At 42.2% G+C, this 23,384-nt stretch overlaps 2 protein-coding genes across 5 annotated transcripts in view; one reads left to right on the top strand and one right to left on the bottom strand.

The window, feature by feature from the left end:
- LOC308307257 (WD repeat-containing protein 37-like) overlaps window positions 1–11,570 on the bottom strand; it is a 44,039-nt gene extending 32,469 nt beyond the window's left edge. The window contains exons 1-2 of one of the 3 annotated variants that reach the window (XM_080752433.1): window positions 11,245–11,570; window positions 7,251–7,462 (exon numbers count right to left, since the gene is read on the bottom strand). In XM_080752433.1, the coding sequence (XP_080608559.1) occupies window positions 7,251–7,397 (147 nt within the window). In that variant the 5' untranslated portion in view covers window positions 7,398–7,462; window positions 11,245–11,570. Of the gene's footprint in view, window positions 1–7,250; window positions 7,463–10,665; window positions 11,005–11,244 lie in introns of those variants that run through there. The other 2 variants (XM_080752431.1, XM_080752432.1) reach the window with 2 other exon arrangements.
- Window positions 11,134–21,483, top strand: idi1 (isopentenyl-diphosphate delta isomerase 1). Of its 2 annotated transcripts, none has more exons than XM_080752435.1 (7): window positions 11,134–11,265; window positions 13,764–13,945; window positions 15,013–15,185; window positions 16,240–16,332; window positions 17,160–17,290; window positions 18,537–18,641; window positions 19,279–21,483. In XM_080752435.1, the coding sequence occupies exons 2-7, from the start codon at window positions 13,767–13,769 to the stop codon at window positions 19,489–19,491; spliced, it is 894 nt and encodes a 297-aa protein (XP_080608561.1). In that variant the 5' UTR covers window positions 11,134–11,265; window positions 13,764–13,766; the 3' UTR covers window positions 19,492–21,483. The 2 variants fall into 2 exon arrangements, with proteins under 2 accessions (XP_080608561.1, XP_080608562.1); XM_080752436.1 differs by having other exon boundaries at window positions 11,145–11,265; window positions 13,873–13,945.
- Window positions 21,484–23,384: the final 1,901 nt, after the last annotated feature.

Genomic DNA, 23,384 nt, shown 5'->3' with positions numbered 1-23,384 from the left:
AAAAATCTACAGGTCACCGGCTACCGTCCATACAGACAGCCTTGAGAGAAGGGCGGGGGGTTGGGGGGGATCCACCGGATGTAATCTATATGGGTTTGTTTACTTTGTGCGTGCGTATGTGTGTGTGTTGTCCAAGCGAAGAGGACAGACTGCTGTCCATACTATGAGCTACAGTATAAGCCAACAGGACTTGGCAGTGTGTGTGGGCATAAACAACAGCATAGTGAAAAGGGCTAATCAGACCTGTACAAGCAACCCATATTAAAACTTGATGAGACAACAGCCGAGTGCTACTGTTCAGCTCTACTTTCACAAGCCCATGGATCAAAACCGCTGTGCATAGGAGAAAGTAAAAGGCGACAAACTCGCTCTGGCAAAAAGCAAATGATGGATTGTAAAAGAGATAAACGGCTCTTGAGGAAAGCACCTACAGCAGATGATGTTTGATGTTATGCTGGAATTACTAGAATTAATTTAAACCTTTAGTCCTATAGCCCCGCAAAACAAATAGAAATTGGCCTCCGTCTAGTCTTTTCATCAAAATGACATTTATATTCCATGACAAAACAAACAATAGTCCTACTCACTAATGCAACTTCTGCATAACATACTGTATCCGAAAGAGACATTTTATGGGGTCAACTCCCAATGGTTTACAACCAGGAAGGAACCTGGTTCCGACTTCTGATCAAACATTAAAGAGCTTTTATTACAGTATATCGCAGCTGTAAAAAAAAAAAAAAGTCTGACAGCTGAATACAGATAGATCATTATAAGAGAAAGTAAGAGAGAGATCAAGCACGAGATGAGAGAGATGAAGCATGATAAATACACTAACCTTTTGGGCTATGGGTACCCAGATACATTTTTCATCTACAGCACCCCAAATCTAAATTTTAACTTTTAACTTTACCACCTTAGATTTATGGTATAATTTACTACTTTGACTTTTAGCATAACGGTATGATAAGCTCTACTATACCAATTTGTATCATTATAATGATTCTTATTCTTATTAAGATGATGATGGTGACTGCAAGATTCAAATTAGACGGTTACGTAAATGCACCCAGAGGTATGTCCTGAGGAAAACGTACAATATTATCCGTTTTGGTATAAATTGAAAAGAATTCAAAATATTATCAAAATTATTCCGCAGCACAGCACCCACTTTTAGAAACCCTCATCTATACAACGTGGGGATTGGGTGTTAAGATTAAGACTGCATCGGTTGGACTGCTGAACTTACATCAATCAGTTACAAGTAATATATATCACTTGCCTCAGTTTAAACTAAAGTAAATAAGATCCTAATAAGCTTCCCACATTCCTTGGGGAAGTACTCTGCATAAACACCACACAGCAATAGTGTAAAAGGTGGAAAGGGGGATGTTGCAACACCAGAGAGAAAATACAAGCAATGCAGCTTAACCGGTTAGTACTGTACTGTACTTGCTCTCTAGGCTCTACCCCTCAATAGAACTGGTTAGTACTGTACAATACATTTATCAGAAACCAGTCCATCACCACAACAACTCCCTAACAATCCAAATGCAAATGGGAAAGACATTGGATCAGGGACGGACTGGGACTAAAATTCAGCCCTGGCATCTTGGCCAGACCAGCCCCCACAACCAACGCGCGCGAAGATACTCTACCGGTCGAGGGCGGCACATATAAATACACAAGTGTTAAATACCACAACTTTTACAGACAACAAATGATAACTACACAACTACACAATCCATAAATTGTATAACATACAGTTCTCACCACCAAACAGCTGAGTATGAACATGATTAGTGCCAAAATGTGTCAGAACTTTGGCTATTTTCTTTCTTTCTTTTTTTTACACCAGCCCCCCCAGACCCCTAGCCTACCAGCCCACCGGGCAAATGCCCTGTATGCCAGATGGCCAGCCCGCCCCTGCATTGGATCCAGTAACATGTTGCAGGGAGCTGGAAGATGCATGGATGTTGTTCTCAGTGGAATTACAGGCCGTAAAAACAGCTACAGTATGTTTATTTGTGTTAGCCAAAATATCTTAATAATAAATGGTAAATGGTGCATTTATATACCGCTTTTATCCAAGGCGCTTTACATAGAACCTGCTCACTGAGAGCAACTAGGGGTTCAGAGTCTTGCTCAAGGACTCTTGAGGGGAGCTCAGGGGGAGCCCAGATTCGAACTGGGAACCTTTCGGGAACCCTTCCTGCTCTAATGATGGTTTCTCTACCCCTGAGCTATGCCACCCCCAATAATCTACCCTTTGGGATTTTTGGAGCGGTGAAAGCGCTCCCAATAGACAGGTATGTCTGTGGCTGGCTGGCTATGTGGCTGGCTGGCTATGTGGCTGGCTGGCTGGCTGGCTATGTCTGTAGCCTGGCAATACCTCTAGTGGCCACACACAACACACATGTTAAAGGAGGGGCGCTGTTTAGCAGGCCAGGCACACTCAACACACACACACATGCGCGCACGCACACGCACGCACACGCACAGGGTATAGCTGCTCAGATTAAGGCATAGTAGAGTAAGGTAGAGTACAGTAAGGTAGAGTACAGTAAGGTACAGTACAGTAAGGCACAGTACAGTAAGGTACAGTACAGTAAGGTACAGTACAGTAAGGCACGGTACAGTAAGGAAAAAAAAAAAAAAAAAAAAAAAAAAAAAGCGAGCAGCAGCCATGCAGGTCGGACGCGTTTTTTCTCGCTCCTCAACTTCTCGCCGGAGCCGCCGCCGCGCGCCAGTAAACTACTCACCAGGGACAAAGGGATGGATATTTTTATCTTTTCTAACGTTTCTCGTATGGTTTACCGACTCATGCTTGAGTTCACCGTGGATCCCACATAACTTGGATACGATGGATTATGTGCAGGACAGAGAGGAATCACACAGTGATTTTTATCTCCACGGTGGGTCGGAATCCAAACACCTTGGCTACGGGAGAATGACTGTCTTTGGTGCGCTGATCTCAACAAAGAACAAACCCCCAGTTGGCAGTAGTATGGACAGAAGGTCCTGTATTTACTTTTTGCTGCTACTCTGTGGAGATATAGAGACGCACCCTGGCCCGGTTGCAACCCGACAGATGACTCGCAGACTCGCCGCCGTTCTCGCAGCCGCGGATGGTCTTTCCACGGTCGACTCATCGCCATTGTCGACCAGTGAGGTTACCAACACGGCCAACTCGGAGGAACCACGGATCCACGAGGGACCACCCGACCCACGGAGCACCTCGGACGTCGGTGTGTCCACCCCCGCGCCGGCTCCACCACCCGACATCGTGGCTGTTGGTGCCCAGTTCGCGGCAGTCGGATCCCCGGAGATTACCAGTACCACCGAGCAGGATGTCCCCCCGCTGGCCCCGCCACCCCCCAGGGATCGAAACCAATCATGGCTGTTGGCGTACCTCGGCTTTGATACAATCTGCGCCGGCGCCGCCACCTCGACACCTCGCGCCGATGAAAGAAGCTGGATATCCCATTGTCTAGGTTCTCAGACATCAACGGGACATGACCTCCCCCCCACCCCCAGCGCCCCCCTACCCCCAATACACACGGATGTGGACTCACACACAGGGGAAACCCCCTCCCCCAGCCCTGATAATGGCTATTTGAACACCTCAGACATGAAAGGTACTTTTGTGAAAAGAGGACTGAAAATGATTCATCTCAACATCAACAGTTTGAAACCCAAACTGGAACAAATCAAAGCTATGTTTCTTGATGGTAAGGTACACATTTTAACCTTCTCAGAGACTAAACTCGATGACTCATTCTCAGATACTAGCATTGAAATAGCCAATTACACTGTCATTAGGAATGATAGGAACAGGAAGGGAGGCGGTGTTTGCATGTATATTCACAATGATTTAAATTTTATCATTCGCCCTGACCTACACCACAGCTCTCTTGAAACTGTATGGGTCGAGATAATTTTTGAACATGCTAAAAATATACTAATATGCGCAGTCTATAGACCCCCTGACCAGAATGACTTCTTTGAGCTGTTTGAGGAGAGCTTAGCAAAGGTGGACGGTATTGAGTATTATGCTTTGGGCGACTGGAATGTTTGTGCTTTGCGTAAAGAAGCACCCCTGTTCAAGTCCTTTAATGGGTTATGTAATCAATATGGTCTCACTCAGCTCGTTACCGTACCTACCAGGGTGACGGAGCACTCCCAAACCCTCATAGATCTCATCGTAACCACAGACAAATCCAAAGTCACCGCTAGCGGGGCTATTGTATGCGGTCTTAGTGATCATTACATGATCTACTGTACGCGTAAAATACACAAACCCAAGGCTAGTGGTCACAAAACAGTGGTAGCTAGAAGCCTCAAAAACTACTCCAGTGAGGCATTAAATCACACACTAGCGAATACTGACTTTTCTTCTGAACTGAATTGTACAAATGTCGAAGGAGCATGGTGTGGTTTTAAAACCAAATTGACCAATGCTCTAGACGACGTGGCCCCCTTGCAAACCACCAGGGTTAAAGCCCGCCAAGAGCCATGGTATAACTCAGATATAGCCGAATCAGCTAAACTCAGAGACAAAAAGTACGATGAAAAACGTAAGTGTTGCAAAAAGCTTAGGAAAAAATTCAACCCTGACCTCAAGATCCAAATCAAACATCTTACTGCTCAGTGCAAGAAACTCAGAAACCAGACGATCGCACTATGTAGATCCGCCCAAAAAGACTACATCGACACCAAAATCGACGAATACAAAAATAAACCACGAGACCTATGGAAGTTGCTTAACAACCAATTAGGCTTAAAATCTAAAAACATATGCCACAGCATAAACATCAAAACGGACGCCGCTCTCATTTCTGACAAATGTGAAGTAGCTACCCATCTTAACAAAACCTTTACCACCATGGCCCATTCACTGGTTGAAAGACTGGTCGCCCCATCTGGGCGGTATGGTATAAATTTTGTTAAGAAATACTACAATAAACTGGGTGTCATAAAAGACAGTTTTAAACTTGCCACAGTGACAACTGATGAAGTGTTTAAAAAACTGAGCGCCCTACCTCAGCACAAGGCCACTGGCCTTGATAAAATTCCAGCTAGATTTCTCAGAGATTCAGCCGCCACCATTGCTCCAATCATTACCCACATAATTAACCTTTCCATCGAACAGGGTCATGTCCCACAGGACTTCAAACTAGCAAAAGTAACCCCCCTGCATAAAAAAGGTAGCAAACTAGACCCTGGAAACTACCGTCCCGTTTCCATTCTCAGCTCCATATCCAAAGTCATGGAGAAAATAGTCTACGAACAGATTGCAAGATATCTCGATGAGAATAATCTGATTTACGAGTTCCAATCTGGATTCAGAAAATCTCATTCCACCGACACATGCCTTCTCTATTTGACTGACCAAATCAAACGCGAAGCGGATGACGGCAAATATAGCGGCATGGTCATGATGGACCTCCAGAAGGCATTTGATACCGTAAATCATTCTATTCTGATTGAGAAACTAAAAGCCATCGGTCTTGACAGCGCAGCAGTGAGTTGGATGCAATCTTACCTGGTGGGGAGGGAACAGGTGGTGGAGATTAACGGTACCATGTCCCCCCCCCTCCCAGTAAGCTGTGGTGTTCCTCAAGGTAGCATACTGGGGCCTCTGTTGTTCCTAATATACGTGAACGACATGGCATCTGCTTGTGACTGCAACCTGTTCCTGTTCGCGGATGACTCGGCTCTCCTAGTCTCGGGCAAGGACCACTTGCAGGTTGAGAAGACACTTAACTCTGAACTAAGTAAGATCTGCACATGGCTTAACGACAACAAATTATCAATTCACCTGGGAAAAACAGAGTCCATCCTCTTTGGAACAAATCATAACCTCAAAAAGGTCGATAACTTCACAATCAAAGTGGGTGACAAGGTCATAACACGAAAAAACGAAATCTCTTACTTAGGATGTATCCTGGAAGCTAATCTTTCCAGTGAAAAGATGACTTCTAAAGTAATAAATAAAATCAACCAACGAACTCGTTTCCTACAGAGGATAGCCCCGATGGTCAATTTTAACACACTGAAGACCATAGCTGGTGCAATAATCCAGCCCCTCTTTGACTACGGAGTCCACGTATGGTATCGTGACGCCCCACAAGCCCTGAAAACTAAACTCCAAACAGCCCAAAATAAACTAATTAGGGTCCTGCTTAGCCTTCCCTATCAGACTCACCTCACCGCTACTCACCAATTAAGAGTGGGGTGGCTCAGAGTAGATGACAGAGTACAGCAGCTTGCAATGGGCCTGGTGTACAAGATACACTACACCACTATGATACCCAAGTACCTGTCAAAATACTTTATAAACATTAAGGATGTCCATAATTACAACACCAGAGGCAGCGCCACAGATCACTTTCAACCCAGAGTCAAAACCAACAAAGGGTCAAACTCTTTTTTCTGCTATACCACCAAAATGTGGAAAGCCTTACCGAAGGCCATAAAGGAGTGTGGATCACTTGCATCCTTTAAAATTGCCCTGAAAAGCCACTTACAGGCAGCAGCCGTTCGCAACTGGTAATAATGAACCTAGCCCCAACCCTACCCTCCCCTGCCCCTTCTTTGTATATACTGTTTGTTTAAGAATTACTGTCTTTGTTTTGTTTTTCTTTACATATCTACTGCATAGTACTGTGTTCTATCTGTCTGTCATTCAATGTTATATGAGATACTTAAATGGTTTCCAGTGGAAATAAGCTTAGTCTTTTCATGGATCTCCTTTTAGTAGACCTTGTACCAGTGAACTGTACCGTCATGAAACTGTACCTTTTCCTATGCAAACTTCTAATAAAGTCTTCAATCAATCAATACAGTACGGTAGAGTAAGCAGTAAGGTACAGTACAGTAAGGTCAGTACTGTACTGACAGACAGGAACTGATTGAGAAGGGCACTGTTGTGCAGACTAGACACACACACACACACACACACACACACACACACACACACACACACACACACACACACACACACACACACACACACACACACACACACACACACACACACACACACACACACACACACACAGGGTATAGCTGCTCAGATTCACCGCTCCACTTCGAACCGAGGTTTGATTTTTTAAATTCTGTTGTGTAGCCTAAAAACAAACAGATTTGGTGGTATGTGAGCCTGTCCATCCTGGCATCACACACTTGGATATGTGCGTATCTGTGTGTGCTGTATGTATGTACGTGTGTGTTTGCATCTCCCTCACCTGTCCTTCCAGCATGTCTCCTCTGTGCGCGCTAGGCAGCCTCTCCTCTGTGCTGTTGCGTCGTATGGACAGGCTGTGGGCCTTGCGCTTCTGCTTGGGATGACGGCCAGCTGAGGCAGAGCTGCTGCTTCCGCCCTCCAAAGGCATCCCTCCCCCCTTCCTCCTGACGTCGGTGGCCCTGCCCCTAGCTCACCTCCTGCTCCACAGGTAACCTGCATAAACAAAGGGCAGGTGAGCTTTGGTTGGTTGGTTTGCCTTGGTTAAAAGACACTGTGCTCGTCTCCACTTGAACATGACCTGTGTGTGCAGACCTGGAGATTGTGTTCACAAACAACACAGGTGGACAAAGAAACACTCAAGTATTCAAAAGTACAACGGCTTCTTTTGAATATAAATGCATTGCTGAAAATAAATACATTTGGAAAATGGACGATCTAGAACAGGGATCAACGTTTTCAGGCCAAGGACCCCTTAGTTGAGAGAGAGATGAAGCAGGGACACCCACAGCCTTTTCATAGATTTCATATAGTTTCATTGTTTGACAGCACAATCAGTGTATTTTGGATCATGGCAATGTGTGTTTTCAGATATTTAACAAACTTGATCTTTCACTCTGTACTTAGTCTGCTCTTTTTCCCCACTATACCAAAGCTCTTTGCCGAAAATAGCCGATCTACAAGCTTCAAGGTTCGTTCATTCGGTGCACTTGGTGCGTTGTCGTTCGGAAATCCAGTGCGCTGCGCATCGGGTGTGCTCAGTGCACGCACTGATCGACCCTACTCAGAAGAGGGGTTTGGCAGTGTGGTCAGTACAGTGTTTTGATTGGTTGGTTTTCATGGCGGTGTCTCGCGCTTCTCAGCTGTGAACAATGGCATAGGAAATGATAACAAAATGCACTATTTTCTGCTTTATTGGTCCTTTGGGTGTTATTGTTACACACGCATCAACGTGTAAACTAACACGCAGGTAGGCCAATGTTATGAATTAAATTTAGAGATGGACCGATTGCAAAATTCTTGGCCGATACCGATCCACCGGTCTTATGAAGGTCTGACCTGCCAAAACCGATTTTTCCGATACCGATTTCTTTAGCTAAGAACTAGGAAATAGGGTTGCTCCAATACCCTTTTGTTTCAGGCCAAGTAGGCCTACAAGACATACTTCAATTTGAGTACCAATAAGCTAGAAGAACACTAATGCCAAATCAATCACAATAGTACAATATCCAAAATAACAGACAATATCCAGTCTAATATAACCGTCGGGACTAGGCAGGAGGAAAGCAGGTGACGCATGCTTTTTCCCCCCCTTCTTTTTGGAGACGACATTGACACAGGATTATGGAATATATCCTTACATTGCAAAGGTAATCGGCACCATCTGTATTCTGTAGGCTGCCTCTAAGTAGACTGGCTGCTACTTGCTAATGTTTACGTCACAGGACCGAGCATCATGCTGTGCAGTGCAAGAGATACAATTGGACGATTTTGGCATATTTATGTCAGTGACCTGCCGATCACCGATTTGGCCGGTTTGATATGATACCTGCCGATTTCTGATATTGGCCGATACCGATGTCCATCCCTAATTAAATTACCTTTCAATAGCAAGTTAGCAACTTTACGTTAGCAACTGCTGGTTTTAAGAATGTTTTCCAACTGAAAAAGCACACAGCTGCCTCTTAACTGGTCATTCGTAAATAAGCCACACTGAATGCACTCTACAACGTCACCGCATACTGCACTCACTACGCTGAGCACACACCCGGTGCGCATTTCCGAACGCACCCATAGACTGAGTAGACACCATATTATAATGAGCATTAGTGTGAGGAAGACAAATTGAAGATAATATGTGAAGTGATTAATTCATAACATATCTTTGTTAAGTTCGGGGGTTCCCAAGACTCCATTTCCAGAAAATGTGGTTGGGTTCAAAAGTACAATAGTTCTATTTAAAATGTGGTTGAGTGAAAATAATGAGCTTGCAATGAACAAATGCTCAAGTAAATGTCCTTATTAGTCCATCACAAGCAGCCAAATGCAGAATCATAGACGTAGAACATAATACAATCTGATACAGTGCCATTAATAGAACCTGTCAGTGACAGGTGAATAGTTAACCTAGTGGGGCTCAGTATAAAAGTGACTGTAGCAATCTGCAAATGGTAAGAATGCACTTGTTTCTTGTCAGGGGTATAACATTTTTTTCATTAGATTTGCTGAGGAATTACTACATCTAGGATCTAGCATCACGTTTAATTCAAAATCAGCAACATTTTGAACAGTTCTTTAACTAATTAAGAAAATGTGTATTGAGGCATTTCTGGCAATGCTTTGCAACATGCAACAAAGAGGTGGTTATGTTTAATTGCGACCGAAGTAGTTTAGTATGTGAAACGGCACATGCTGACCACGTCCGTCTCGACGTGTACCCTTTTTACGATCTATGGGTTTGTCGCTCTGATATCTTGCTTTGACATCACTGTGATGTCAGGGGAATCACTCTGTACAGAATGGGTTTGCTGCTCTGACATCACGCTCTGGCTTCCCTGTGATGTCACACTAACAGAATCCATTTTATGCCCATATATGGAGTCCCTCAATATGTCATCAATATTAAGCACAAACATATCTAACAGGACTTCAGGTGGGAATGCACATATATGGAGGTCACATCCGCCTCATACCACGCTAACAGAATCCATACAGTATATGGCCAAGACAGCCCATATCTGTGTGGCTGGTTCGGTTCTACAGACAGGGATCTCCATGTATGGGCATAAAAGGGTATGATGTCAGATGTCATAGACATCATAGGACTTTCACATAACGAATAACTGACTAAGCATGTTTGGGCTCACAGTATATCTCTATATATGGATACATAGATCTCCATATATGGATACCAGGGCGTCTCCATGGGTAACTGGTCCGATATACATCACTGGCCAGATGGCCAAGACATGGCCCGCGTTTGTCGCCCTGAGGCGTCTTACTACTAGTGTATGTAAACTGCCACACAAGTCACAGCATTACAATATCATTGAAAGGCTCTAGCTGACATGTCATGTGGCCTAGACGTGCAACAAGAAGGGCTTCACTGTATTAATCACTAACTATACAAGTAGGGAGCAGCTACATGTTGACATACGCTCCACAGACTGTGCTAAAAATAGCAACACACACATCAACTCACGATATAAAATACTGGGTACAAAACACGCAGGCCTGGAAAAACAAATGTAAAGGTAAAATGATACAATCCAAATGCCCTTGAATAACTAGCTGTTGCTTGTTTGCAAAGAGCCCCCCCATCATCACACACGGGCTAAAAACAGCATTAACAGAGTATCGAGACGTCGCCATCTATATTTATACACCGTTTAATGGTGAAAGGAGGCATCTATACTCACTTTCACAATCCAATGGGTTTAGAAAACAGCAAATCTCCAGGTTTTTCTCAGATTATGCATACATACAGCAGCTGGCAGGCTAAAGGGTTTGGCTGATATACATCACCTTCCCTGCGGTGGGTTGGTTCCACTCAACTTTCACACCGCTGCAGATTAACGACAATATTGATGGGATTATCCTGAACCCAGTCCAGACAACATCATTTGACCATCACTAGGAGTTAATTGTTCAATGTGTCGACGTGTGAATTCAACAGTTTATACTGAAATAATACCATAATTGAGTCCTTTTCGGAGATTTTCGATCATATTTTTGGGTTTGACACATCATTTATTTATCTTGGGACACCGACCGACTTCCGTGTCACGTGTGACGTGTTTGCGTTCTGCTGGCCAATAGGGTCTCGTCGTGTGTTACGTAATGGCTGGAAGGAGCCAATTACAAGCTAGTGTTTGCGGAAGTGGGCGGGCTAATCGAGGGGATCGCCCGACATTGCGCACACACACTAGCGTTCCGGGGTTAAAAAACATCCGAGCCGTCAATACATAAATAAAAACCAAGGCAGCCGTTTATAATACCTGAAATCCGAGCATTCATTAGTAAGTATTTGTAGATTTTCTCTTAATGGTGCTGAAAGATGAGTGAGTTGTTGTGTGCTTTGACCGTTTGGTTTGGGTCAACGCTGAGGTCTTCTGCTGGCGACCAAAGATGGGACGTTCGCGAACGAATCGAGTCTTTTGAACGGCTCTTTGAAATGAACGATGATGGGATTCCGGTTCGCACTCGCAGTAGGGAACCGTTCCTTTCTAAATGAACAGTTGGAAAAGTACAAACATTCTTTACTTTACTTATGTAAAAGTATCAATATTGCAATGTAGAATACTCTGCCACAAGTAGAAGTTTGGAATTAAAATGTACTTGAGTAAAAGTACGAAAGTATTGGTATCAAAATGTACTTAATTAAGTACCAATAGTAGAAAGTACTCAATATGCAAAATGTCTCATTTCACAAGTTTTCCAATGAATAAAATGTAGAGGGGGGAAAAACATTTGAACATATCGGCTATTTTCAAATGGCCGAAATGTATAGGGTTGAAGTGATTTGTAATCAAAATCTACAAAGTGACAGCTGACAAGTAATACAATTAGTCTTTTGAACGGTTCTTTGAATGGAACGGATCCCAGAGATCCAGCTCATTTAAAAGATACATAAATCCCATTTCTGGACTCTATGGGGCGATGGCGTGTTGATGACAGAGAAAAAGCGACATGGAGTATGCCTTTCTGGAACGGAGTGAAATAGATATTCACACCAAGAGGTTCTCAAAGTGCTGCGGGGCTGGGGTCACTGTTTGGGGACCCCAGGGGACAGGGATCCTTGAAAGGGGTTCAGGGGCCCAGGTTCCCCAGCAAGAGCTAATATGGCTTACTACCATGATATGATAGGCTAATGCAAAAAACACGTTGCAATGCAGCGCATTGTGAGCTCACAGATCTAATCCATCTGTCTTAAGTGGTCAATAATTATAGTCATATAATTAATTATAGTGCTATTGGACTATAATTATTGTCCAATTGACTGATTGAAGACTAAAGGCCCATTCCCACTGGGCCAGATAACAGATAAAAAAAATCTCTTTCTCCAGATATTTTTCCATTCAAAGTGGATGGTAGATACAGATAAAAAATAAATCTGCTGATATTTTTTTTATCTGTATCTACCATCCACTTTGAATGGAAAAATATCTGGAGAAAGAGATTTTTTTTTATCTGGCCCAGTGGGAATGGGCCTTTATACTTTATTAGAGATTTGCATAGGAAAATGTACATCTTATATTTACAATGGGCTTATTGCCGCATCCCACTTCCAACCCCCTTTACATCGACTTCAACTCATAGGTAGTAGTCGCATAGGTAGTCGGTAGTCGTCAGGACGTAAGGAATACCGCCCATAACCCTATGCCGTCCGCTCATTCGCTAAGCACGAGAGAGAGGAGGCAACAGGGGAGGGGGGGCGGGCAAGCGAGAGAGAGAGAGAGAGTGAAATTTGACACCACTGTGTTTGCATGTGTGCTGCTGCTGCTGCCTCCACAGTGACTGCAGAGAAATAGCAGAGGCATAACAGTCACTTCTCTCCAGTGCGTCCGGCGGTCAAATATGTCCGACCGTAAACGTGCGCTGCGGCACAATAGTTCCGCCACAATAGTTCCTCCCCAAAACTTTTTTTTTTATTTTTTTACTTTTTTATTTTTTTACTTTTTTTTTTTCAAAAAACATATTTTTTTTTTTTGAAAAAAAAAAGTTTTTTAGTAAAGAAGCGGGCGTGGACTCTAGATGTGAGCGGCCGAAGGCCGCGAACCTCTAGTGACAATACAGTTCAGTTGGGGGGGGGGGGTGCGAGACCCCGGCTCAGAAAAGATATGGGTCGTCGGGGGCGTGCGACCCAAGACTACGGCAACACTGGTTTACAAGGTCAACTAAAAGGATTAACACCAAGCCTTTGGCTTATTATTTGATATGATTCTGAAGAATCTGAAATAACCATTCTGCATGAGTACTTTTGCTAGTGTACATGATGCTGCAAATACTTTTAATAAAGGACATTTATTTGGAAACAAAGCCCTTAGGGCGTTTTGTGTTAGCCTTTTTAGTGTTTAAACACACCGCTGTGCTATTTGCAAACTGTAAAGTATTAAAGGAGTAGTTTACCCCCAAAATGACTTTTTTTCTATTGATTACTCATGCCATGGAGACTTGAGTTAAATCATATTTTTTTGTATTTATTGCATTCCTAAGACAATAATTTGCTTACTATAAATTTACCCCCATTGATTCCAGATCCCCATCCGGAATCAATGGGGGTAAATTTACTCATATCTAATTATTTGTCTTAGGAATGCGACAACAAATATTATTGAACTCAAGTCTCCATGGCATGAGTAATCAATAGAAAAAAACACATTTTGGGGGTGAACTACTCCTTTAAAACTTGTATCAGAGTAGGGTATTTCACTGGCAGATCTGTGACTGACTCCACTCCGTGTTTTTGCACAAGCCATACCTTCAGCCTGTGTGATTGGTCTTGTTTTTTGGTCAGGCGATGGTGCGGGCCGCGTGGGCGGGGCTGCGCATGGCGTGCTGTCACAGTGACAGTGTTCTGTCTTTGTTCAAATCAAACATACCTGCTGTGACTGCTGCTGCTACAGTTGCTGCTGTGACACTGAGGAGGAGGACACTTCATCCACCTACTACATCTGGGTCTTTCAGGACTGCATCAAGGTAGGTTGATGTTGCATTTTGACAAGTTCAGTAGCTATGTAGTTGACTTGAGTTCAAACAACCAAGCCATTGCCACTGCTAATCCATGGCTGTCCTAAGCTGCTAACCTGTGGAGAAGATCCACCTGTTTGTTCTATTGATAGCTGGCTACTAGCCTGGCTAACAAGCAGCATGCTTATATATTGTAGTATTACTAGGTCGGATGTGTCACTATAAAGGCTGTCATGATCAGGACATTTTAGCTTGACAATTAAATTGGCATATGATATAAATAATTGCAATTAACGATGTAATTGTGTCGACATTCAACATTGGCCTTTTGTAAACAGATTGTAAAGGACAGACTTTCAGTCATGACTGACAGTGACTGGTACCAATAATCCAAATAACATCATTATACAATGATAATATATTTGATAACGGTATCATTTATTTCTTCTAAAATAGCTGATCTAGCAGCTCACAACTTGAGAAAAGTCGTGAGCTTTTACATTAGATATTTTCTGTGAATGAACAGCAATGTTCAATTACACCAGTCCGTCGGTCTGACACTCCTAAATCAATAATACTGTAATGCATATGTCATAAGTAGTTGCCAGCTGGCAAATTACCTCAAAATAAATCATTAGCATTTGGTTCAGGTATATATATATATATATATATATATATATATATATATTGGCATGAGAAAACAATAAACATATGTTTACATTATACAGGGTATGACGCTTTTTGGAACAAATATCAGCATTTATTGTTTCTCAATACAATTTCAATAGAATAGAAAAGAAGGAAAATATATATTTTTTTTAAAACGTGTTTAAAGGTAGCAGCTCTCTTTATACTGTATGTGCAGTAGGTCTAGATGCCTCTCAATGGTTTGTAGTCCTTAGGATGGCTGTATTCCATCCTCTAGCCTTCTTTTATCGCAACAGTTCACAAATCTTGCTGCTGTGTTCGCACATTGTTGTATTTCTCCCAGTAGGTATGGGAGTGTTTTTGTCGTTGGTCATGTTTACAAACTCACTTTGGGTATAACTGATCATTGTTCTCTAACACTGCTCCAGTGAGGCCAGGAACCCGCCATCTTCAGTCAGAATGCCTGAAATCAACACCGACAACCTCGACGAGAAGCAGGTGCAGCTCCTGGCCGAGATGTGCATCCTCATCGACGAAAACGACAACAAGATCGGAGCAGACACCAAGAAAAACTGCCACCTAAACTCCAATATTGATAAAGGTGAGCCACTTGGCACCTCCATTCATTATAGCCTAATACAGGGGTCTTCAACATTTTTAGGCCAAGGACTCCTTAGTTGAGAGAGAGATGAAGCAGGGACCCCCACAACCTGTTCATAGACTCCATATAGTTTCATTGTTTGACAGCACACTCGTCAGTGTATTTTGGATTCATGTCAATTTGTGTTTTCAGATATTTAACCACTTGAACCGTCAATACTTAATATACTGGACCTTTCACTCTGTACCCAGTCTGCTCTTTTCCCCCCTCTACAACAAACCTCTTTGCCGAAAATAGCAGATTGGCTATTTTTGGCTAAAGTTCTCAGAATGTGGACGCTAGGGTTCACGTGGTTAATATGAAAAAGGTGGAAAAAAAAGGTTTCTACCACACAAAGATTTGGAGGACGCCCTGTGGCAACTCTGAGGATCCCATAGGGGTCCCGGACCCCCTGTTGAAGACCCTTGGCCTAATAGTAACATAATAATATGCATGGTTGCATTAATAATAATGCAACCATGCACAAGTGTATCCTGCACAGTGTTGTACTTAAACCCAGATAATAATTCTACAAGTGCAACCACAGAATATGCTTCAGTTCATAGATCACACTAATGGGCAGAACGTTGACTTACAGTAGTTGTACATTCATTGAAGAAAACTTTAGAAGAGAAGAGACTCAAGAGAGTTCACAGGACAACTTACTGTAGACTAGTATATCACAGGTATACAGGTATTAAGAGATGTTATTATCCAGATATTATCACATAGTTGCTGTAATGCAGAAACCTTCTATCCATCTGTATTGCTACTTAACATGTTTTTTCACAAAGTAATTATTTTGGTGATTTCATACTTTGCATTGAGTGTTGTGCAAATGTAACCAAAAAGGAGATCTTCTACGTCACCTGACCTTGTAGATGTGCTATTTTCGATACGGTTGAATATTTATTTTAAAACTTTTTCTTTTAATGACCTGCCCAAAATTGGATCACACAGTTGTTGTTTTTTTTATTTCATGGATAATGATCTGCCATGTTCTGTGTTCCACCAGGTTTGCTGCACAGAGCCTTCAGTGTCTTCATTTTCAACAGTGAAGAGAAGCTGCTCTTGCAACAGAGGTCTGATGCCAAGATCACATTTCCAGGTGAGCACAGCTAACCCTTCACCTCCGAGCGTAATGCTTATCAGAAACAACCGCGGTAGCTAGTCTGTGCTCTGTTAAGGGCTTTTCAGACGGGAAGCGACTGGTGCGCCTAATTGATTTTCAATGATAAACTTTATTTGTATAGCACATCTTTAAAGCATGTTACAAACAAAGTGCTTAACACAGCAACACACAATTAACAGCATCAATGAGGACAGCCAATTTCTGATGCAACACATCGACATTGCTGATAAAGAGCATTCGTGCTCAGTGAACCTGCCCTGAGTAGATAAAGGTTTAAAACAGGGGTCTTCAACGTTTTCGGACCAAGGACCCCTTAGCTGAGAGAGAGATGAAGCAGGGACCCCCTCTACATGTTGTATAAATGTGTGATTTTCATCAATTTCATTGATAGATTCATAGACTTGTTTGACAGCACTGTCATCAGTCTATGTTGGATTCATGTTAATGTGTATTTTGACATTTAACCACTTAAATCGTTGATATTTTGTAAACTTGACCTTTCACTATGTACTTGGTCTGCTCTTTTTTACCTCTACACCAAACCTATTTGCCGAAAATAGCCGATCTACAATCGCTCAGCGCCTCGCGCTGCTAGGCTTTGAGAGCTTGTAGATCTGCTATTTTTGGCTAAAGTTCTCCTCAGAATAGGGATGCGAGGGTTCAAGTTGTTAATTTAAAATAATTATCCTATCACACAAGGATTTGGCGGCCCCCCTGTAGTAACTCTAAGGACCCCCAAGGGGTCCCGGACTCCCTGTTGAAGACTCCTGGTTTCAAATAAATGTGTGTGTGCGTGCACGCAGGCTGTTTTACCAACACATGCTGCAGTCACCCGTTGCACACTGACAGTGAGCTGGAGGAGAAGGACACCATAGGGGTGAGGAGAGCTGCACAGAGGAGACTCCAAGCTGAACTGGGAATCCCTATGGAACAGGTGTGTGTGTGTGTGTGTGTGTGTGTGTGTGTGTGTGTGTGTGTGTGTGTGTGTGTGTGTGTGTGTGTGTGTGTGTGTGTGTGTGTGTGTGTGTGTGTGTGTGTGTGTGTGTGTGTGTGTGTGTGTGTGTGTGTGTGTGTGTGTGTGTGTGTGTGTGTGTTTGTTAGGAATGAGACGATATGAAAATGTCATATCACGATTATTGTGAAAAAAGAATTTATGATATTATTGCGATAATCAAAATCCATTATCCTGGGGTAGAACATTTGCCAAAAAATAGCAGAACTACAAGCTCAACGGAGTCAACGCGTCGTAATGCGACCTGTTGTGAGCTTGTAGATCGGCTATTTTTTGGCAAAGACATTTGATAGAAAGTGAAAAAAAGACTGTATCAAGTACCTATATTATAAGTACCTTTTACAAGTTACAGAGGGTTTAAGTGGTACCGGATATGCAGCTCTGCAAATAAAAGGTGAATTGATCCCAGTCCATGACGGAGGACAATATCACAATAAATTAAATATCCACAATACGATTATCGCAAGTGTTTTTTATCACGATAAATGATAGTATCGCTTATCGTCCCATCCCGTGTGTGTGTGTGTGTGTGTGTGTGTGTGTGTGTGTGTGTGTGTGTGTGTGTGTGTGTGTGTGTGTGTGTGTGTGTGTGTGTGTGTGTGTGTGTGTGTGTGTGTGTGTGTGTGTGTGTGTGTGTGTGTGTGTGTGTGTGTGTGTGTGTGTGTGCTTGCAACATTAAAGATTTGTGTAGTTGCCATATACAGGTATACAAGCGTTAAATGATCTAATAACAGTTGCAGCAATGTTATTTGCTGTGTGCTTGGATTTTTCTTTTTTCTTGAAAAAACATTCAAGTATGACCTCAGCCTTTCATTATTTTCAAGGGGGGAAAAAACAAACCTTGTGTCACTGACTTCACCCAGAGAGGCTCTGGTTGTTGCAATTTTACACCAATTAAAAATCTTACACTTACATCGCTACCAAAAAAGGGCCTCTGCTGCCAGTTCATTGTTTGAGCTGTTGTGCTGGAAATGATAGTCAATGTTTGAATGAACTCATGCCATGGCAATGTCCTGCCAGAATATGCATGTGTTGGTTGTGTGAGTGAGAATGATTGCGACGGCACTGCTTCCTCAACACTGTATCAACTTGGCATTACACTTATGGAAAGACTGTTAAAGTCTATGAAGAGTGTAACTAATCGCCTGCCCTTCCTGTGGTGAACCAGGTGACACCAGAGGAGATGACCTACCTGACCAGGATTCACTACAAGGCCCAGTCAGATGGTGTGTGGGGAGAACACGAGATTGACTATATCCTCTTCATGCAAAAGGTAGTGCTTCTGCCGTGTTTTTGTGGATATGCCTGTGTTGGTGTGCATCTTTTTGCATGCCTGTGTACCAACAATAACACTGATGATAAATACAGTTATTTGTATAGCACCTGTCGCATTGCGAATATGACTCACAGTATCAAAATGAAAAACAATATAACAAGTATTACTAAGACGTCACTGTGAAATAAGTCGCAATAGCTCTTTGCAGCAATACAAGGGATGAAATACTCTTGGGTTTTTTTTTATCAGAGGGATGGTCATCAACACCATGGGAAGTGTAGTTCAGGGTTTATAATGCCAGAGTTTACGGGTTGTGATTGATCACTTTTTGGAAAACTGGTAAAAAAAATGTTTTTTAAAAAGTGCCAGGTTGATGGTACTATAATACCCAATACCATGTCATTTTCACGTCTTCCTCATGATAGAATGATAGGACTCGGGTTAGAAATCATCTATGAAAAGTTTCAACTTTTCAACCCAATACAGGTCTGATGAAGTTATCCCGCACCTGTGCAAATCTATTTTGGATGTGTGTGCTTCGCATTGGACTTAAGAAGTAAGAAAGATCTATGTCCCGCTGTGAATGTCAGTATAACGTGTTCTGGGTCCATTTTTGTTTTGTTCTAATTCCTAGGACGTGGAGGTGGACCCAGACCCCAACGAGATCAAGACCCACTGCTATGTCACCAAGGAGGAGCTGAAGGACATGATGGAGAAGGCAAAGCGCAAGGAGCTGGAGATCACGCCGTGGTTCAGTCTCATTGCCGAGACCTTCCTCTTCAAGTGGTGGGACAACCTGCACAACCTGAAGCAGTTCATGGATCACGACCACATCCACCGCATGTAACGCCACCCGTGTCCCCCAAGCACTACCAGCCCAAATGCTTTGTTGGCTTTGGTGTGACTGTGTGCACAGCAAGATTATGTTGTTGGATACTCCAGGTGGTCAGGCAGGCAAGACTCGGTAGTCAGGCGAGACTCACGCAATTCTCAAACGTAATTGTTCTGTATAAATAATGATGTCACGGCTGTCAGGTATGTTTGTTCTGTCGTTGGAGAGTAGGTTTTCTTATACGGAAGCTGCTATGACTATAAGCTGCTAAGTAGGGAATCAGTTGATCTTCAGAATAAATAGGTTGAAGTGGTTTTATATCAACTTTGTAGCACCGATGTCATCCCTCTACACCAGGGGTCTTCAACAGGGGGTCCGGGACCCCTAGGGGATCCTCAGAGTTACTACAGGGGGTCCTCCAAATCTGTGTGTGATAGGAACTTGTTTTTCCCCCTTTTTTATATTAACCACTTGAACCCTAGCATCCATATTCTGAGAACTTTAGCCAAAAATAGCAGATCTACAGTTGTGAGCTTGCAGATCGGCTATTTTCGGCAAAGAACTTTGGAGGGGGGAAAGAGCAGTGCAGAGTGAAAGGTCAAGTTTATTAAGTATTGACCGTTCAAGTGTTTAAATATCTGAAAACACACATTAACATGAATCCAAAATACACTGTTGATCGTGCTGTCAAACAATGGAACTATATCTATGAACAGATTGTGGGGGTCCCTGCTTCATCTCTCTCTCAACTAAGGGGTTCTTGGCCTGAAAACGTTGAAGACCCCTGCTCTACACCAGTGGTGTCAAACTAGTGGCCTGCAGACCGGATGCAGCCTGAGGAGGTGTCCAATATGAGGTGATATGGAGAAGGGAAAAAAATGGATTATCCTAACCGTATAGTATATCTGTACGAAAGCTGATCTCAGGCCATTCTCTCGCTGCTGTCTCTCATTACCACTGTCTATCAGGCAGCTTTGTTGTGGGTACTTAATAAAACAATACATGCTAGTTAACCACTGTACGCCACTTCACTCAACCCCAAATCTGTCCCAGCAAGGGTGACAATATGTTGGTCCTAGGACCTAGAGTAACCCATGTACATTTCTCTTCTTTGCAGTCTGTATCGCTAATGATAATGATGTAGTACTTTATTGTCAGTTAACACGGACTAGTTGTAACTAATGGAAATAATTGCAAGTGAACATGGACTGAAAAGTGCATTTCAGAATAGTTTTCATCTTGAGTGAAAAGAAGAAAAGAGTTTCAGAAGTCATCATAAGCATCTCACACGACTCTCACAGAGGTAAATGTGGTCGCTTAGCTGCAATTGTGTAGCCTTGTTTCATTACTTCTTCACGTGTGTCTGCTGATGTTCTATTTCAGATTGTTTATTAATGGAAAGAGTGGGGTTACCAAAACGGACAAATAGCATATTTTAATCTGTCATCACAATGTTCTTGTAGTCAATGACTAGGGTAATACCAATCACAAAAGTAATGCCTGCTAGGCAATCTTCATAGTAATCTAAATTTGTAAAGTGAAATCTTTTGTAAGTATAGCAGAGACTGGCAGTGGGACACATGATAGCAGGTTTAAAAAGAATCAAGTGTTAGTGCATGTACAAACTGGATTGACCCGTATTCACATCAAGAAACGATCAGATTAGATGATCAGTCAGACCAGACAAGTTGTAAACTAGCTCATTCTTTGTAATTCCGCAAGAGTGAAAAGTACAGGATGGAGTTTAAATACTTGTTTAACAGCATCCAAGTCTCGTAAGTCTCATCATTTAAGGCTATTTGTGATAAAATGGGATTGTAATTACTGATTGTTCCAAGAAGTATATAAAATATTTTTGTATGAAAGCTGTACAGTAAGTGCCTGAGCAAAGGTTATTAAGTTTTGATGACTTGGGTACAAGTTAGTGTGACCTGCCACAGTGTATGATTCTGTTGACATCAGATAATGACTTTCTTTTTTAATAAAATAAAATAAATGGAAGTGTTACTTCAGTCAGTGCTCTTTCTTTGCACACATAATTTATTACAATAGTGATGCATAGATGATAATGACAATATTATTTGGGAGATGCAAAGACAGATGCAATTTCTTTACCTTACAGGAGGTGGCAGCACATTCCTGTTCCAACCATAAAAAGGCTTGCAATATCTCACAGATTGAAAATCCAGAATAGCATTTTGCCCACATATAGGCCTACTATGTAGCTACTATTGAAATTAATAAGAACTAAAAATTCATTCATTTCCCCCTGAATATTATGTGACACAACCTTGGTGGAGCTGGAGCATAGAATTAAATTGCAGACTTGTTTGTGTTTATGCCAACAGTCTTAACCCTGCAAGGCCCAGCGTTGCTTTTTGGCAACATTTTGTAAATCATTTAAAAAATATATATATAATTAGTTTTCCTGTTCTTTTTTTCACATTAACATCACCATTAAATCCTATTGTTTAGTATTACAATGCCATTGGCCACGATATTTGCATATAAATACCCGCCACAGAGGCTGACATTCACACCTCCCAGACAAGTTGAAATTCCTGACGAACAACATCTCACTTTTTAACTGAAGCTATTCCTCACAAAAACAGAAGTAAAATGCCTAATATTTTTTTTTCGTGATCATTAGAATGTCTAGAACATGTACATGTGTTATTATTGTGAAAAATGCAAATTAGAGCATGATTTATGATTTATGGCTATAAAACCTTACAAAAACATTATTAATTTTTTAACATTACATTTTCCTGTGATTAGGACTCCTACAACACCATCTGATTTTTTTTACTTTTTGAGCGGTGGTCACAACGCTCCTATACGTGGCCGTGTGTGCGGGTCTGTCTGTCTGTCTGTCTCCGTGTCTGTCTGTCTGTAGCCTGCAGTAACCTTTTCTGACCACACATGTTAAGGGAGGGGCGCTGTTGCACACACACACACACACACACACACCACCGCTCAGTTCACACAAGTGTGATTTATTTTTGGCCAGTAGAAATTCATTCGGGTCTTGCAGGGTTAACCGTGCAGGAGCTGAGCTGACTTTCAAAATGTTTCCAAATTTAATCTCCAGTCAACAACACCACTTCAAATATAAAAATGGCCAAGGGCAGGACGTGGAAGGTTGAACATGAATTATGCACACTAGGATGTCCTATAGCCTCTGTAAGGGGACAGTTATTAGGCCTATAGTTTTAGCTTCTACTCTAAAATAATGCCCCACTAAATGTTAGTTGTTATTGTTTAGTTAAAACAAGGTATTTTTTTAAAAGGTCTATTTTCTGCTAGTATCATTGTTATAGTAAGTGTGTGGCCAACAACAGGGCTCTCCCCGTCTCCATCGTTTCAATAAATAGGAAATGCATTAGCTGGTGGGTTGCCAATTTCTGCCAGCCAGGGGAGAGTTCCAGTGTGCTCACTTCTTTGTGCCATCACTCCACATTTCCCTTCTTTATCCTGTATCCCAATGAGTTCTCTGATATTTATGTATCTTACTGGGCAATATCTCTTATATCAACAAGAGTCTCGAGATCTATAGTTAGAGCCCTTCAATGTACATTTCAACTATACAGTAGATGCAACTCCTGGTTCAATAACATCTCTCAAAGTCACTCAAATCAAAACTACACTTCTCAAAACAAACCAATAAGACGATAGGCTTAAAGGACAACTTTAGTTTTTTACAACAAGGGTTCATATTTTAGATTGTAATTAAAGAATATAAAAGATGAGTGTTAAAATGATTTCATTTACTTCTTTCTATTGTTTTAGAGATTCTTATTTCAGTGGTTGGGGGCATGCGTACAAGTGGCTAAATATGTCATTTTACACAGAAGAAGCCCATTCCCAATATACAACGCAACCTTTCATGCTTGGATGTGACTTATGGG

Source organism: Nannobrachium achirus (genome assembly GCF_963921795.1).
Source record: "Nannobrachium achirus genome assembly, chromosome: 21".
Classification (NCBI taxonomy): Eukaryota; Metazoa; Chordata; class Actinopteri; order Myctophiformes; family Myctophidae; genus Nannobrachium; species Nannobrachium achirus.
This window is presented reverse-complemented; position numbering and strand designations above follow the sequence as displayed.